This window comes from Ovis canadensis, chromosome 22 (genome assembly GCF_042477335.2).
Source record: "Ovis canadensis isolate MfBH-ARS-UI-01 breed Bighorn chromosome 22, ARS-UI_OviCan_v2, whole genome shotgun sequence".
Lineage (NCBI taxonomy): Eukaryota > Metazoa > Chordata > Mammalia > Artiodactyla > Bovidae > Ovis > Ovis canadensis.
Window position 1 is genome coordinate 26,816,289 of NC_091266.1, and position 17,751 is coordinate 26,834,039.

The following is a 17,751-nucleotide window of genomic DNA, read 5'->3' on the forward strand; positions in this document are numbered from 1 at the left end:
TAGTTTATTATTGAGAAACTTTAATCAGAAACCTTAAAAAAAGGCTATCAGGCTCTTTTCTTGACTTATAATTTGCATACCTATACTGGCTATAATGTCAAATTTTAATTGTTTTATTGTTCATTGTCCATATTACATGATTAATTATGTGTGTGCTTTCAATGACAGAGTTGTTGCTTACATTTGAATAGTTACAGAAACCCGATAAAATGTAATATCTCCCTTTGCCATTTTGAAAACTGGGGATTCGCAGTAACTGCTCTGTGTAACATGTCAACTTTGTATTTTGGTAGACTAACTTGAAACTCAGACTTAAGCATTTACCACAGGCTTCGTCCTTACTTTCCCTACCTAGGAAATTTGAGTGCTCCTACTAAGTATAAAAAGGATTGCGTGGATTAAATGAAATAAAATATGAACTTCCCAAAGTAGTTCCTAGTAGATAATAGATGCTCAGGTTTTCTTCTGTCTTCATTCTTCGTGTAATCAGACAGACATTTGAACTATGTTTCTAAAATGTGGCGAGACGAACTTGATTTTTCACATTAATCAATCTCTGCATATACATAGTTTTTAGTGAAAATACTATCTTTATTAAAAGGAAACGTATAGTAATGAAATGAAAAGTTTTATTTTTAAACACATGGAATATCTTTCTCTTGGAATTTGTTGGCTTTTTAATTAGAATTTTAATATTTATATTTTAGAAACTTTTGGATTTAATAGAAAATTTGAAAAAAAAACTAATAAATGAAAGAAAGGAAAAGTTAACATTGGAATTTAAAATTCGTGAAGAAGTTACACAGGAATTTACTCAGTATTTGGCCCAACGAGAAGCTGACTTTAAGTAAGTTTTTTTGTTCATGTCCAATAAAAATTGAAAATTTTATTTACTTGTGAAAAAAAAATTTTGTTTTTTTGCTTTTTTATGTTAGGTGACTTCTAAACTCTCACCTTTATGCAAGCTTGAAAATAGCTGTTACTAATCCCTTTGGTGACTGTGAATTATATATGAGTGATCATTTAAATTGACTTTTAATTTATAAATCTTTTTATTTACTGTCTGAGCCACCAGGGACTTCCCTGGTGGCTCAGATGGTAAAGAATCTGCCTTCAATGCAAGACACCTGGGCTCGATTCCTGGGTCAGAAAGATCCCCTGGAGAAGGAAATATCAACGCACTTCAGTATTCTTGCCTGGAAAGTCCCATGGACAGTTGAGCCTAGTGGGCTAGCCAGTGGGGTCTCAGAGAGTTGGACACGACTCAGCAACTAACATTTTCACACTTTCACTTTAATTTATAATGTGCTTAATCTTAGAAATTTAAAATAAAAATGTGAAGTAGTGGTTTTTCTGTTTCTTAATGGGATTAATTTCTTTTATGAAGGGAAACTCTCCTTCAGGAACGAGAAATTTTAGAAGAAAATGCTGAATGTCGTTTGGCTATTTTCAAGGATTTGATTGGTAAATGTGATGCTCAAGAAGAATCAAAGAATGAAGATCATGCCCTGAAGGATGAAACTGAAGTATGTTAACTGAAATGCTAAATACATGAAGCACAGGTGCCGGGAGTTAGTATATGACATCAGTGATAATTCAATATACTTCAGAGTTTAAAAAAACTTAATATGTAACTTTAAGTAGATGGGCTTTGTTAGGAATGTAAACACAAATAGTTTTAAGTATAGCTATTGAACTTAGAAAAAAATATCTTTTACATTTATATCTTAGTTTGGTGTTATTTGAGTCATTGTGGTGTTTGTAGGTAGATTGCTTTTTGTATGATTATGGGATACTCACTCAGATTTGTTTTAAACTTAAGAATTTTATATGGCTGACAGACCTGTAGGGTCATTTAATTTCCTTCTGATTAAAAAAAAAATATTTATATATAGAAAAATCACTCTTGCTTGGCCGAATAACCATTCTCTATTGTTGAGGAAACATTTTTCTTCTCTGCTGCTTCTACGGAAGCTGAAATCAATCACATCTTTTTGGAATGGTTGGTTGTTTTTGTTTTGCTTTGTATTTTAATTAGTTCAGTGGTCCAGGATGATGATGTCTAGGCTCTTGCCATCAAACCATCATTCTGTGTCCCTGACATAGTTTGGGATTCAGTCTGATTTGTGAAAATGAGGATTTGTTTCTTCAGCTTGCCCAAAAAATCTTTTAAAGACTCGTTATATGACTAAGAGTACACCTGAACTAGGTAATTATAATTGTTCTGTAAACTGTACATAAACAACGAACAGTTTATGACATTGTTCTTACGGAGAAATAATGTCTCATGTTCCATAAAATAGAAGATGACTAATGGAACACATCTTTTTCATATTTGGAGGTACTTCTATATAAGAAAACATAAACATGTCTATAGTCACCTAATAGAAAAACACAGAATATGTTTAAAAAATTGTAAGTTGTGCGTTTGTTTTGCTATTTGTTTTTAAAACACGCTAGATGGTACCACACTGAAGTAGTGAAAGCCACTGTTAATGTTAGGCATGTGGTTTTTGCTATTTTTAGGAAGGACATAATTATGTAGGAATTGAAGATATTATTGATTCTCTTCAAGATGATGTCACTGGTATTAAGAAACAGGCTGAAATTGCTCACTTATATATTGCATCTCTTGCTGACCCCCAGGAAGCTATTGGTTGTTTAGAAATAAAGTTTAATCAAGTTAAAGCTGAATTAGCTAAAACCAAAGAAGAATTAATCAAAACCCAAGAAGAGTTAAAAAAGAGAGAAAGTGGTAAGTGGCTGTATTATATCCCTATGTAGATGTTATAAATTCTTAAAAAGACAGTTGGTACGTATGAGGTTTATGCAGCTTATTTACCAAGTGGTCAGAAAATGATGGAGGTAACATTTGATATTTTACCATTCATATTAGTTTCCAGTAATTTACTAGTAAAAATATATTTTTCCTTTTCTTTACTTTTAGACTAATATTACTAGAAAATAGACTTTCAGGAAAACCCAAAACCTAAGTATAGCTTTATCAGCAAATTAAGAAATCTCATAGGAAATTGTAAAGCTGCGAAGTTTGTTCATTTGTGTGTGTGTGTGGCAGGGGACTGGGAGGGGTTGTCACATCTTAGTTGCAAGTATTAGATGAAATACTCTGCCCTTTTCTGTGTGAAACAAGATGGGTGGAAAATAGCAGATAAGTGATGCCTCATTATGAAGTGGATCAGAAAGGTATAAGCTACTTCTCTTCTGACATTATTCCAGAAATTTTCTACTATTGGGCAGACAGCATTCATTTTTGCCCTGGGGTTTGAAAGTGGCTTTTTCAGAAACATTACTCTCTGGTGGCAGAATCTGTAGCTGTGTGTGTGCTTCTGTTGCTGTGAAAAATCTTTTTCCTGAGTATAACAATGAAGTGTCTATTTAGCGATATATTTTTTTTAGGTGCTTAGATACTTATTTTTAATTTTCTTACTTTTTCAGAATCAGAAATTAATTTAAATTCATTGGTTCAAGAGCTTGAGAAATCTAATAAGGTAATGCTTTTAAGCTTTATCTTGATAAGGAAATTAATAAGTAAAATAGACAGCATGAATAATTAATGAGTATATAAGTGCCTTCACTCTCATACCTCTTTCCACATATGGTCTCTAGAAAGTTTCTTTGGCCTTTCCAGAAAAGATTTTATTTGTATATGTGCATATATATGTCTGTGTATGTGTGTAACATACATCTTTTAAAAATTTTATATGAATAGGATTGTAGGTCTGTGTCTTGCTTTCTTCCCTTAGAAGGCATCTTAGATCTGTATGTGCTGCCAGAGAATCATCTCTGTCATTCTTTTACCAGGTGCATTGTGTTGAATAGATTATTTAAATAGTATTTATCTTGTCTGAAGTTACTGTTTTAAAATTTAGGATATGGCCTGATCAGTGTGCAGCATCAGAATCTGAAAATCTCTAGCACTTTATACCTTCAGATCAGATAATTACTCTAAGTGGTTGTAGATGGATTTGACATTGTTAGATCTAAGTATGAAATTGCAGATATACATAGAAGTGAAGTGAATTTAAAGCTCTAAACTTAATATTTTTCCTGACCTTCTTTTAACTTATATTTGTTCTTCTAAAGAGCTGAATATTTTAGCATATGCTCAGATATAAATAATTCAAAATCTTGGCATCTAATACCCAGTACTTAAAAAGATAACCAAAATAGTGTACTCAATTCAAGACATTTTAGCTGTTGTTTAGATAGTTCCTATTCTCCTCCTTTTCTTTTATTTTTTTTCCTATTTATAAAAATAGCTGCTGGTTGTAAACATACTGTTATATTAAACTATGTAAAATAGAAGGTACAGTAGTCCCCTGTAATGTCTCTCTTATATTGAAAACAAATCCGAACCAACTTGGTTGGTAGCTCTTCGAGATTATTTTATGTATATATGCACATACATACACACATACATGTATTTTTTATAGAACATTTTCTATGAACTCTTTTAAGTTCTTTAGTTGTCTAAGTCTCAGAACAACCTTATGAAGTAGATACTGTTTTTTGTTTTTTATGTAGCATTAAATAACTTGCTTGGGGTTCACAGCTAGAAAGTAGAGAAGCTAGGAATCAAACCCAGATCATGTGACTCCTGATTCCTCTTATCCATTATGATATGTTGCTTCTCTTTCATTTTATATGTAGGCATGTTAATTTTTTAAATGAAAATAAAGTCATGCTATGCATAGTGTATTGCTGTTATTTTTTGTTTTGTTTGCTTAATCTTAAAATTTGAAGGAATTCTGAACTGTATCATATTTGCATTCTTGTTATCCCCAAAGTACATTCACTAAACTTTTTTTTCCTTCCCAAAGAAAATAATTATGCAGAATCAAAGAATTCAAGAGTTAATGGATAAAATTGACCAAAAAGAGGATACTATTATGGAAAACACATGTAAAGGCAGTGTAAGAATCTAACTTTATTTGTGTTATAAATTAAATAAAGAGTATGTTTGGTTTGGTTTAAAATAATTTAAAATAGCTTATACAACTGAGACTAATTCACTAAGAATGTTGACTTGCTTATCTTGGCATTGAATTCAATGCACTATCGTGCCAATATGAAGTTTTGAGAACTTAGAAGATGGCAGTTTGATCTCCACAGACTAAGCTATGAATGCTTTGTACATAAGAGGGACAAGTTCGTGTAGCCCTTAGAAGTTTAAGCCTCAGCAAACTGGATGGGGAGCTCTGGGGTGAAAGAAACTTAAATGTGCTTTGATATCCATAGATCATAAAGATCTGTATCTCTTTGTAGCTCTGCTCTATTGATATATCTGTCTATATCTGTACATCATCTCTATAGAACTATAAATGACATTAGGTTTTAGAAGCTTGTTTCTATTTTATACAATTTTGCTAAAGTTCATCTATTTAATAGCAGGGATATTTTCTTTTAAAAATTACATTATTAACTATAGCATATAAAGCCTTTCTGGGCTTGTCAGGGCTCAGCAGTGAAGAAGCCGCTTGCCATGCAGGAGGTATGGATTTGATCTCTGGGTTGGGAAGATCCCCTGCAGAAGGAAACGGCAACCCAGGCCAGTGTGTCTTGCTGACGAATCCCATGGACAGAGGAGCCTTGTGGGCTACACTCCATACTGTTGCAAAAGAATTGGACACAACTCAGTCAGTAAAATATAAACTACAACATTTTAAGGGTTCTTAAGTATCTTTTCATAAATAGAAATTTAAGTAATTTTATATTTAGTTTAGGATTGGATGATCAGCCTGTCTTTTAGTTGTTTTTTAAATTAAACAGTGGTTTTGGCTTTCTCTTTTATATTCATTTTTTATTGCAGGTACCTTCAGATTATTTTTTGATGTATTGTTAATAACACAATAGGTTGAGTAAATTAATAGCTAAAATTCTCTGCTTTTGTATGTCTTTTCTCTAACAGAGGCAAGTGTGGTATACAGTACTTCCCCTTTATCTGCATTTTCAGTTTCTGTGGGTTAACCATGGTCAGAAGGATTAAATGAAAAATGCCTGAAATAATTCATGAGTTTTACACTGTGTGATGTTCTGAGTAGTATGATGAAATCTTATACCATATTGCTCCATCCTGCCTGGCCTGACTCATCACTTTGTCTAGCGTATCCCTCCTGTTAGTCTTGTTAGATTGTCTGTTGTTGGTATCATAGCGCTTGGGTTCGAGTTATGCTGATTTTGCTTAATAATGCCCCCAAAGCAGAAGAGTAGTGATGCTGACAATTTGGATATGTCATAGAGAAGCTATAAAGTGCTTTGTTTAAAGGTGAAAATTCTCAATAAGGAAAGAAAAAATTGTATGCTGAGGTTGCTAAGATCTATGGTAAGAATGAATCTTCTATTTGTGAAATTGTGAAGAAGGAAAAAGAAAATTTGTGCTAGTTTTGCTGTTACACCTCAAACTGCAAAAGTCATGGCCATAGAGCATAAATGCTTAAGATGTAAAAAGCACTAAATTTGTACAAGATAATTTTGAGAGCAACAGAGGCTGCATTCACATAACTTATTATGGTATATTGTTATAACTGTTCTATTATTTTATTATTGTTAATCTCATTCTGTGCTTAATTTTTCTAAAAGATTTATTTGGCTCTGCCAGATCTTAGTTGTGGTGTAAGGGATTTTAGTTGCAGCATGTAGGATCTAGTTTCCTGACGAGGGATCAAACCTGAGTCCCGGGCACTGGGAGCAGGAAGTCTTAGCCACTGGGCCACCAGGGAGGTCCCTGTGCTTAATTTTTTAATTAAACTTTAGTTCAGTTCAGTTTAGTCGCTCAGTCGTGTCCGACTCTTTGCGACCCCATGAATCGCAGCACTCCAGGCCTCATACTAAACTTTGTAAGCATGTACAGGAAAAAGCATAGTGTAAATAGGATTCAATATTTCCATGGTTTCAGGCAACTACTAGGTCTCAGAATGTATTCTCTGGGATTTCTTTGGAAGGAATGATGCTAAAGCTGAAACTCCAGGACTTTCGCCACCTCATGCGAAGAGTTGACTCATTGGAAAAGAGTCTGATGCTGGGAGGGATTGGGGGCAGGAGGAGAAGGGGACAACAGAGGATGAGATGGCTGGATGGCATCACTGACTCGATGGATGTGAGTCTGAGTGAACTCCGGGAGTTGGTGATGGACAGGGAGGCCTAGCGTGCTGCGATTCATGGAGTCGTAAGGAGTCGGACACGACTGAGCGACTGAACTGAAGCAGGGACGACCTACCATATTATAAAATGTTACATTTGACCCTGCTTTGTGTCTTGAGAGTTGAACGCTAGTACCCACAACTTTCTCTGTATCATCTCAACATCAAATAGGTTTTTGATACTACAGGGGTAAATAAGGAACATTGTCTGGAGAAGCATAGCTCATCCTCTGCCTACTCTTGTAGCAGACCTCTCTTTTGGCATTTATTAGATGCATTATTCACTCCATCTGACTTTTTGTCACTTCTGTTGAATACATTATTGTAAATTAATAATTATATTAACAGTTTAGGATTTATGTTAATATAGTTATCAACAAATTATATTGGTGATGTAATTAATATTTTAATTATAATTTATAATTATATATTGTTGGATTTTTTTCAGATCTATTATATGTATTATTGTTTAACTTTTCTGAACTGGGAGAAATACCCCTGTAGTAAGGTAGAGAGTTAGGAGGAGAAGCATAAAATGATTTATTTCGTCAAGGAAACTGAGATTCTGTGTGCCCGGTGCTCTGCTAGATTCTAGGAATTAATACAGATTAATAAAAACTACTCCCCTTAACAACTCCCCAGTAGGAGAAAACCAACATAAATGTATTTATAATGTGCAGTGGTAGTCAGTATGTACAAGAAGCTGAGAATGGATAGGGTTTGAGAGAATACTTTGTACAGATGAAAATGATTAAGTTGAATCTTAAATGGCAAGTGAAATTTATCTAGTCCAAATAGGACCAGTTGGTGGGTGTGAGGGACAAGAAGATACACTGCTTTTCTAGATAAAAGAAGCAGAATGCACAGCCATGGACATATGAGAAGGTTTTCAGTCATTGTAGGAAAGTGTAAGTTTTAAGTTTGCTCAAGAAGAAAGTCTGAAGCAGGAGAGGTGAATGATGAACCTAGGAGCAGTATACTGGGGTAAGATGGTGTGTGTGTAGTCACTCCGACTCTGCAGCCCCATGGACCATAGCCCTCTAGACTTTTCCATGGGATTGATTCTCCAGGCAAGAATACCGGAGTGGGTTGACATTTCTTTCTCCAGGGGATCTTCCTGACCCAGGGATCAAACCCGGATCTCCTGCATTGCAGGCAGATTCTTTACAATCTGAGCCACCAGGGAAGCAGAAGGCCTCAAATACTTCATTAAAGCATTTGGGTTGTATTCTGTAGGCAGCAAGGAGTCTAAGGAAAAGAATAGCAAAGTTGATTTTTTATTTTGAGTTGATATTTTTAGAAACTTGGAAGATGGATTGAGGTGGAATTAGAATGAAGGCTGGGAGACCAACTAGAAAGCTCTTGGAAAAGTTCAGGTGATAGTTGATGAGGATTTTGATTTAAGGTAGTTGGGTAGTGGTGGTATGGATTAAGAAGAGGAAATTGATTTGTGAAATAAAAGGAGGAAAAACTTTTTACAACTTAGGGCTTTTGACTTTTTCAAGTAAATGAATTGCTGGACCTCCAGACTCTTAGCACTTTGAGATTATTTGCCACCTGTTTTTGTTCTGAGTGAGTGAGTGAAAGTTGCTCAGTCTGTCGGACTTTGCGACCTCATGGACTGTACGGTCCATGGAATTCTCCAGGTCAGAATACTGGAGTGGGTAGCTGTTCTTCTCTCCAGGGGCTCTTCCCACCCAGGGATCAAATCCAGGTCTTTGGCATTGCAGATGGATTGTTTACCAGCTGAGCCACCAGGGAAGCCCAGGAATACTGAAGTGGATAGCCTATCCCTTCTCCAGGGCATTTTCTGACCCAGGAATCGAACCAGTGTCTCCTGCGTTGCAGGCGAATTCTTTACCCGCTGAGCTCCTGGGACTTGATCTGAATTTTAAGTTCAGCCTTAGATTTGTTGAAGTTTAAGAAAAAAAAAAACAAAACAAACTAGAAAAAGAGAAGCCAGAGACAGATCACTTCTGGTGCCTACAACTTTGAAGAAGAATGTTGGAACTTTAGCAGGGGGTTATATCTATTTCTGTAGTATGTTTGCATATCACATAATGTTAATAATGTTTATGTAAATAATAGTAAAAAAAGCAATATAAAATAAGCGGTATTCCTAATTTAATAATCCTTGCCTTTGAGTAAAGTTTTTAGGTAGGCTGTAGACTCTGTTTTATCAACTAACTTAAAACAGTATGCTAAATTGTTCACATAAGTAAACAAATGCAAAGTAAATTAGAACTTAACCTGACTGTGCTGATCAGCTGTTGATCTGGGGTCACTGTTCCAAAGAGTCCAAAACAGACACTTTTAATGATAAAAGTTTGTTTTGAATGGTTCTGTAGCATCCTTCCTACCAAGAATACTCCAGGCAGAAAATACTCCTTTCGGTAACTGACACTTGTGGAGGATAGATTTTTCTCTTGGTGAAGATTGTATAATTTGAAGAGGAGAAAATTGATTAGGTGATTATAATACATCTGAACGTGGAAAGGGGACAACTTAAAATTGTCATGGACTGTTTGAAAACTCAGACTTTGTCAGAGGTCTGATTCCTCTATCCCAGGACTTGGTCACTTATCAGTGACACCAAGGGACTAATTGTGAAAAAGCCTTGAGGTTGTTCTTCATGATATTCTTTGTTTAGGGCTATCTAAAAAGATTGCTTTTAAAAAAATCATTATGAATTAAAATCATTTTAGTCTATATCTTAACAGAGTGATGATTTTATAATATAAAATGATGTTTTATTTTCTCATATAGTTTTACCCACCACCTACCTGCCCCCTGCAGATGGATTGCTACCAATATGTAGGGATTTAATTCATCTCTGCCTTTCCCAAACCTTTAATTACTTTATAAACATGCACTTAATTGCTAAGGTTTTACCCTTTCTGGGTACCTTTCTGCTGTCCTATTAGGGAGGTGTAGTCTTTGCCTTAAAAAATGAAACTCTAAGTGGTCTTTTTCATCTAGATAAACTAGGAGCTCAGTTTTAAAGCAGTATGTAGATGGTGTATCTTTGAATATACAAAGGCTAGAAGCTAAGATTAGAACTTTTTCTGGGATTTGTTAAAGTGTAGGACATGGTTACTTTGAGCTTTGGTTGCAAGATAAAATGATTGATGTTTTCTACTTATTCACGATTATTCAAAATTTTAAGTGAAAGTATCTATAAGGAACAATTATGTCATAGTGTTTTCCTATTTCTCTTTGTCAAAGCTCATTTTGTTTATGATTTAGAGGTAAGTGTTTTAGGACTTGGTTATCTGCAAATAAGTCTAACCCACCTGATCTTCTTAGAAAATCTAAAGATGAATCTGTTTTTAGTTTTGGTATCAGGATGAAGCTACACAGTTACTTTTTGGGGGGGGGGGTGTCCTGCTTAGTGATTATACAAGTTAGTTAATGTTACTTATTTCGTAGAGTCATCAGTTATTTTAGGGTAGGGTGAGATTTAGGAAATAACCTAGAAAATATCTCAACAAACTTGAAAATACAATTTTTATGATACAGTATTGAATTTTAATTTATATAGTTATTACATTTATTACAGCTTTCTATATGTGAACTAATTTTAATTTATTTTACTTTAGGACAGTGTTGGTAATTCTTCTTTACTCATAAACAATAAATTGGTTTGTAATGAAACGACTGAAATGTCTAAGGACAGCAAAACTAAAACGTATTCAGGAAGAAAAAGATTCAATGAAACTGAACTTCAACAAGATGAACCACCAGCAAAGAAAGGTACTTCTTCAGCTGCTACCAGGAGGCCATTAAGAAAGCTAACTCCTAAACCAGGAAACACAAAAGTTGCAAGTAGAAGGAAATTTACTTATCTAAGGAAGAAACCTGAGAAAATCTAAGTGTCCCTAATTTTTGCCCTAACATGTTATAAACTGTCTAGAGGATGCAGGTGTTTAAAGCCGCCTTCATTTTAATGCGTTTAGATGTTGTGCTCTTATCAGTTTAGCATCGTGGTAATTCTCTTATTTCTGTGCCTGTCGTAATTGAAAGTCACCTTTTCTGTCAAAATTTCTCCACACTTTTTTTCCTTCTTCTTTTTTCATTTGAAGGAAAGGCCATTTAACAGGAAGACTTTGAGCTAAACGTTACAAAAGGCAAATGTGGTCAAGTTGTGTTTACTATGAAACTACTAGGAAAAAAAGTGTGTCTAAGCTTACTCACTTTATGCTATACCTCCCTGGCTGTGTAGAACATAGCAGCTTTCACTTTCCCCTAAAATATTCTGTCTTTAGGAAAACTCTTATAATATAGTGCAGAGAAGGAAGACTTTCTAAGAGAACATACATTACTTTAGAAACCTAATTAGCTGCTTCACCTTGGGATAAATGGATAAATTAAGTCTTGCTTTGTTTATTAGTAAAATAAGTTAAATATACCTGCCTCCTAAGGTTGTTAAGAATAAAAACAATTGGATAATACACCAATATAATACAAACTTCATAGAACCTCAGTAAAAGTAGTTTTCAAAAGTAGTTGACGTAAAGGATAATATAGCAGTAGTCGGACATAACTGAGTGACTGAACTGAACTGGTAGCATTAGCTATATTAATGTAATAGTTTATGAGCTAATAGGTTGAAACTAATATGCATTTGTTGCTGTTCAGTCACTCATTTGTGTCTGACTTTTTGGGACCGCGTGCACTGCAGCATCGGAGAAGGCAATGGCAACCCACTCCAGTACTCTTGCTTGGAAAATCCCATGGGTGGAGGAGCCTGGTAGGCTGCAGTCCATGGGGTCGCAAAGAGTCGGACACAACCGAGCGACTTAGCAGCAGCACTGCAGCACGCCAGGCTTCCCTGTCCTTAACTATCTACTGGAGATTGCTCAAGCTCATGTCCACGGAATTGGTGATGCCATCCAACCATTTTATCCTCTATTGCCCATTTCTCTTCCTTCCTTCAATCTTTCCCAGCAGTAGGGTCTTTTCCAGTGAGTTGGTTCTTTGCATCAGGTGGCCAAAGTATTGGAGCTTCAATATTAGTCCTTCCCATGAATATTCAGGGTTGATTTCCTTTACTATTGACTGGCTTGATCTTCTCGCTGTCCAAGGGACTTGTGAGAATTTTCTCCAGCACCACAGTTCAAAAGCATCAATTCTTTGTCAGTCAGACTTCCTTATGGTCCAACTCTCACATCTGTACATGATACTGGAAAAAACCATAGCTTGACTAGATGGACCTTTGTCAGCAAAATGATGTTTGCTTTTTAACATGCTGTTTAGGTTAGTCATAGCTTTTTTTCTAAGGAGCAAGCATCTCTTAATTCAGTGGCTTTAGTTACTGTCCACAGTGATTCGGGAGCCCAAGAAAATAAAATGTTTCTACTGTTTCCACTTTTTCTTTATTTATTTGCCATGAAGTGATGGAACTGGATGCCATGATCTTAATTTTTTGAAAGTTGAGTTTTAAGCCAGCCTTTTCACTGTCCTCTTTCAGCCTTCATTAGGAAGCTGTAAAGTTCCTTTTCATTTTCTGCCATTAGAGTGGTTTCATCTGCATATCTGAAGTTGTTGATATTTCTCTCAGCAATCTTAATTTCAGCTTGTGATTCATCCAGTGTGGCATTTTGCTTGATTTACTCTGCATATAATTTAAATAAGCAGGGTAACAATATACAGGCTTGACTTACTCCTTTCCCAATTTGGAACCAGTCTGTTGTTCCATGTCCAGTTCTAACTGTTGCTTCTTCACCTTTTTATAGGTTTCTCAGGAGGCAAGTCAGGTGGTCTGGTATTCCCATCTCTTTAAGAATTTTCCACAGTTTCTTGTGATCCACACAGTCAAAAGCTTTAGCATAGTCAATGAAGCAGAAGTAGATGTTTTTCTGGAATTCCCTTGCTTTTTCTATGATCCAGCGGATGTTGCCAATTTGATCTCTGGTTCCTCTGCCTTTTCTAAATGCGGCATGAATATCTGGAAGTTCTCAGTTAACTTACTGTTGAAGCCTAGCTTGGAGAATTTTTTTAAAAATATATATATATATTTAATTTATATAAATTTTATTTTAATTGGAGGCTAATTACTTTACAATATTGTATTGGTTTTTGCCATACGTTGACATGAATCTGCCATGGGTGTACATGTGTTTTGAGCATTACTTTGCTAGTGTGTGAAATGAGTGCAATTGTGTGGTAGTTTGAACATTCTTCGGCATTGCCCTTCTTTGGGACTAGAATGAAAACTTAACCTTTTCTAGCCCTGTGGCTGTTGCTGAGTTTTCCAAATTTGCTGGCATATTGAATACAGCACTTTAATAGCATCATCTTTTAGGTTTTGAAATAGCTCTGCTGGAATTCCATTACCTCCACTAGCTTTGTTCGTAGTGATGCTTCCTAAGGCCCACTTGACTTCACACTCCAAGGTGTCTGGCTCTAGGTGAGTAATCACACCATTGTCGTTATCTGGGTCATAAAGATCTTTTTTGTACAGTTCTTCTGTATATTCTTGCCACCTCTTCTTAATATCTTCTGTCTCTGTTAGGTCCATACCATTTCTGTCCCTTATTGTGCCCATCTTTGCATGAAACATTCCCTTGGTATCTAATTTTCTTGAAGAGATCTCTAGTCTTTACCATTCTGTTGTTTTCCTCTGTTTCTTTGCATTGTTCACTTTGGAAGGTTTTCGTATTTCTCCTTGCTGTTCTTTGGTACTCTGCATTCACGATAGGTATATCTTTCCTTTTCTCCTTTGCCTTTCACTTCTCTTCTTTTCTCAGCTATTTGTAAGGCCTCCACAAACATTTTGCCTTTTTGCATTTCTTTTTCTTGGGGATGGTTTTGATCACTGCCTCCTGTACAGTGTATGAACCTCCGTCCATAGTTCTTTAGGCACTGGAGAAGGGAATGGCAAACAACCCCTTCAGCATTCTTGCCTTGAGAACCCCATGAACAGTATGAAACAGCACACTAAATGCATGGTCATTTTCTGTTATCCACTGAATGAGTGGTGCCTTAACTACAGGGAGTATAATCTTTTTATGATTTCCATAGCACTGTGCCTCTGTTTTTTCACCTTGTTTGGGGCCATAGAGTAGTTGAGAATTCAGCATAGATGAGAATGTAGGATCTGTAGATCACTAGGAAGTGGAAGTGTGCAGGAGCGAGTGATCCACATGGTACAGCTAATCCTAAGGGTAACCCCATTCATGGAAGAGATGATTATATAATAGTCTGGGTTGTTAGTGATAAATAATTTGGATGTGAGTAGGTTTATAAATTTAGGTAACAAAATACTTCCCCCTCCCCCACCCCCCAAATCATAACCACTGTGGCTATTTCTTAATTTTTGTTGTTAAGAGACTATAAGGACTACATAAGAGATCATATGAAAATTGTAGCTATAATATAACCATTTTTCACCCTCAACCTGCTACTAAAAAATCTCCAAAACAAAATATGTGATTTCTGTACTTACTAGGATAGGATTGGGGGCTGATAGTTATGCAGGATTGATGTTTTCTGCTCTTAAAAGGAAATGCAAAGCTATTTCCCTATGAAAGTGAATTTACTTCTTTGTGTCACTATATCTGTACTTTGGGTAAGCTGATTAACCATGTAAACATTTCAAGAAATAAGCCTTCAGAATAGTAATAAAGGAGACAAACCAGAAATATGCTGTAGTCTGTTCACCTGTGACTTTTCAACCAAAACTAATTTTTGTAGCAAAATATAGGTAAAGCAGTATATGTACAGGTTGGATGTACTGGAAATACTGAATTAAAGTAACTTTCTTATTGCTATGTTTACTTTTTATAAGTTAACCTATATTAGGCTCATATACTGTATAATCTACTTCATCTTTATTGCTAGACTAATAATTTAATTTCTCCCTAACACTGTTCTGAATATGTTCTATGGATCCTTTGATATGAAACAAAAATTTCTAAAAGGATAATGTGAATATCTGAATATCAGATGCAAATCTAATTTCCTGAAGTATCTTATGTAATTATCTAGTTTATTAAAGTATAGTAAGAGAACAACATGACAGAATGCTTTTATTGATCACAAATGCTATGTTGCACTTGATTTAATTTACCTCAAGGTTTAGGGATATGTCCATATAGTATACATGACTCAAGTCTCTTCTCTCAGGATATTCAGGATTTATTTGTGAGCTCTGAATTTCTGATTATCATTTTTAACTTGCTTACATCCCATCTCTCTTGATAAAGGGTTCAGACATTTTTTTTATAATTTGTCTTCTTAAAGGGCAGAAGGATTAGTCATTTCCACTGGTAAAGTTCCACCAGTGAAGTCATAGGTGTGAAAATTGTGTCATAAGTACAAAATTACTTAAAGGGAAAGTAGAACAGAAGTGTGAATCAGGGGGAAAGAAAGTTATTCCACTTTGGGATGACTTAGCTACAGTTTTGTAAAATGTTAGGAGACGGTCTGAATTTTAAAAAATTCGTTAGAATAAATGGGCAAGTTTGTTATAAAAGTAAATAAGAGTGAATCTGTTAGTTTCCAAAGTAGCTGGAATCCTTAGAATAAACTGAGAATCTGAAGGACCTAAATTATGAAAATGTAACTACAAACATAGGAAAATCTTCAAAAATCAACTCATTAGCTTTTCAGAAACCAGGCTATGGAGCAGGAGTAATGCCATGATTTTCCTCTCCTTTTTGAGTCAGAAGAGACAGTGTAATTTATAGGGATTAAAACGTTATCCAGTGTGCTTTTAGGTAGTCTGTTAAAGAAATCTTAGAATCCTGTTATGGGATTACATAATTACTGCTGCCCAAGAGCATTTAAACTATTGCGTGAAGGAAAAGAATATGGATTGTATTTGGAAAATGAAAACAAACAAAGCTTGTTTTCGCAAGTATACTACTGAATGTAAAAATGGATAAATTCTTGGAGTGGCAAAATGATGTTCTCAGATTATATAGTGAGTTTGGGGTGAGGGGATACTCTAACCGGGGACATCAGAGAGAACTGGGATTTTTTTCCCCCCAGTCCTATTGAGGTATAATTGAGAAATAATATTGTGATATATTTAAACTGTTTAACATGATTTGATATACATTGTGAAAAGTTTCCCACCATGTTAATTAATTAATACATCCATCATCTCATGTATTCACCTCTTTTCCCCCTCTTTTTCTTTTTTGGTGAGAACACTCAAGTTACACACCCCAAGCAAATTTCAGTTATACAATACATAGTTATCAATTATAGTCACCATGTTATAGTTAGATCCTATGAGCTTATTCATCTTCAACTGAAAAACTATACCCTTTTACAAGCCTCTCCCTGGTTCCATCAACCACCATTCTACTCTTTGTTTCTATGAGTTAAATCTTGTTCCCTTGTATTGATACTACAGTATTTGTCTTTCCATGTGTAGTTTATTTCACAAAATGAACCCTCCAGGTTCTCCTGTGTTGGAGATGGCACGATTTCATTCTTCTTTAGGTTGAGTAATTATATTCCATTGTATACATACTTATACCCCTTTTTAAAAAATCCATTCACCCATCCATCGACACTTGGGTTTTTTTCAATGTCCTGGCTATTGTAAAAACTGTTGCAGTGAACATAGGGCATGAACTTGCATGAACTTGAATAGTGATTTCATTTCCTTTGGATTTATACTCAGAAGTGGGGTTGTTAGATCATATGATAGTTCGATTTTTGATTTTTTGAGAAACCTCCATACTGGTTTTCTGCTGCCTATACTACTAAATATCCCCGTTAACAGTGATCAGATTTCCTCTTTCTTCTCATTCTTGTCAACATTTGTTATCTCTTATCTTTTTGATGATAGACATCCTAACAAGTGTTAGGTGATAATCTTACTGTACTTTGGATTTCCTTTTCCCTGATGCTTAGTGATATTGAACACCTTTTCCTGTACCTGTTGATTATTTGTATGTCTTTTTGGAAAAATATCTGTTTGGCTCCTCTGCCAATTTTTTAATCGAATTGCTTGATATTTTGGCTGTTGAGTTGTGTGAGTTTCCTATATATTTTAGATATTAACTCCTTGTCCTACCGGACAAATGGTTTGCAGATATTTTCTCCCATTCCACAGGTTGCCTTTTCATTCTGTTGACTGCTTCTTGTGGTGTGCATACTGTTTGTATGTAGGATAGTATTAATTTTAAAGAGCTTTTTATGATCTTAAAGATGCCTCCTTAACTGAACAGATTCATTAGATTGGGCACTGTTGTCTTGTCTAGATGCTCAGGAGCCTGCCACAGCAGTGGGAAAATTTAAGGGCTTGAATCTCATTGCTGTGTGAGATTTAATATTTATCTCTTATGGAACAATTACATGTAGCCGGCCTGCCAGATAGGGGCTTTGTAATGAAGCAAACTGATATGTTTAGATCCAAAATGTATTATAGGGGTGACCATCAGGTTCTTCCAGAAGCTTAAACAGACAAGTGCCTGGATCGTTGTGTATGTACACTCAAGGTGTTTGCATGTACAATACATTCCAGATTTACCAAATCAGTATGTTTGATACTTGTTTGGAATCTACATTCTGAGCTCTCTTGCTCACTCTCTAAAACTAGAGAGTCACCATTGTAAAAATGATACCGTAAAGA

The 17,751-nt window shown here is 35.3% G+C and overlaps 1 protein-coding gene across 4 annotated transcripts in view; it reads left to right on the forward strand.

Annotated features, from left to right (window-relative positions):
- Positions 1-17,751, forward strand: part of KIF20B (kinesin family member 20B) — an 83,376-nt gene that overhangs the window by 27,651 nt on the left and 37,974 nt on the right. For 2 of the 4 annotated variants that reach the window (XM_069567947.1, XM_069567948.1), the window contains exons 14-19: positions 708-847; positions 1,388-1,526; positions 2,527-2,755; positions 3,457-3,509; positions 4,842-4,934; positions 10,760-10,913. In XM_069567947.1, the coding sequence (XP_069424048.1) occupies positions 708-847; positions 1,388-1,526; positions 2,527-2,755; positions 3,457-3,509; positions 4,842-4,934; positions 10,760-10,913 (808 nt within the window). The remainder of the gene's footprint in view (positions 1-707; positions 848-1,387; positions 1,527-2,526; positions 2,756-3,456; positions 3,510-4,841; positions 4,935-10,759; positions 10,914-17,751) is intronic. The other 2 variants (XM_069567949.1, XM_069567950.1) reach the window with 1 other exon arrangement.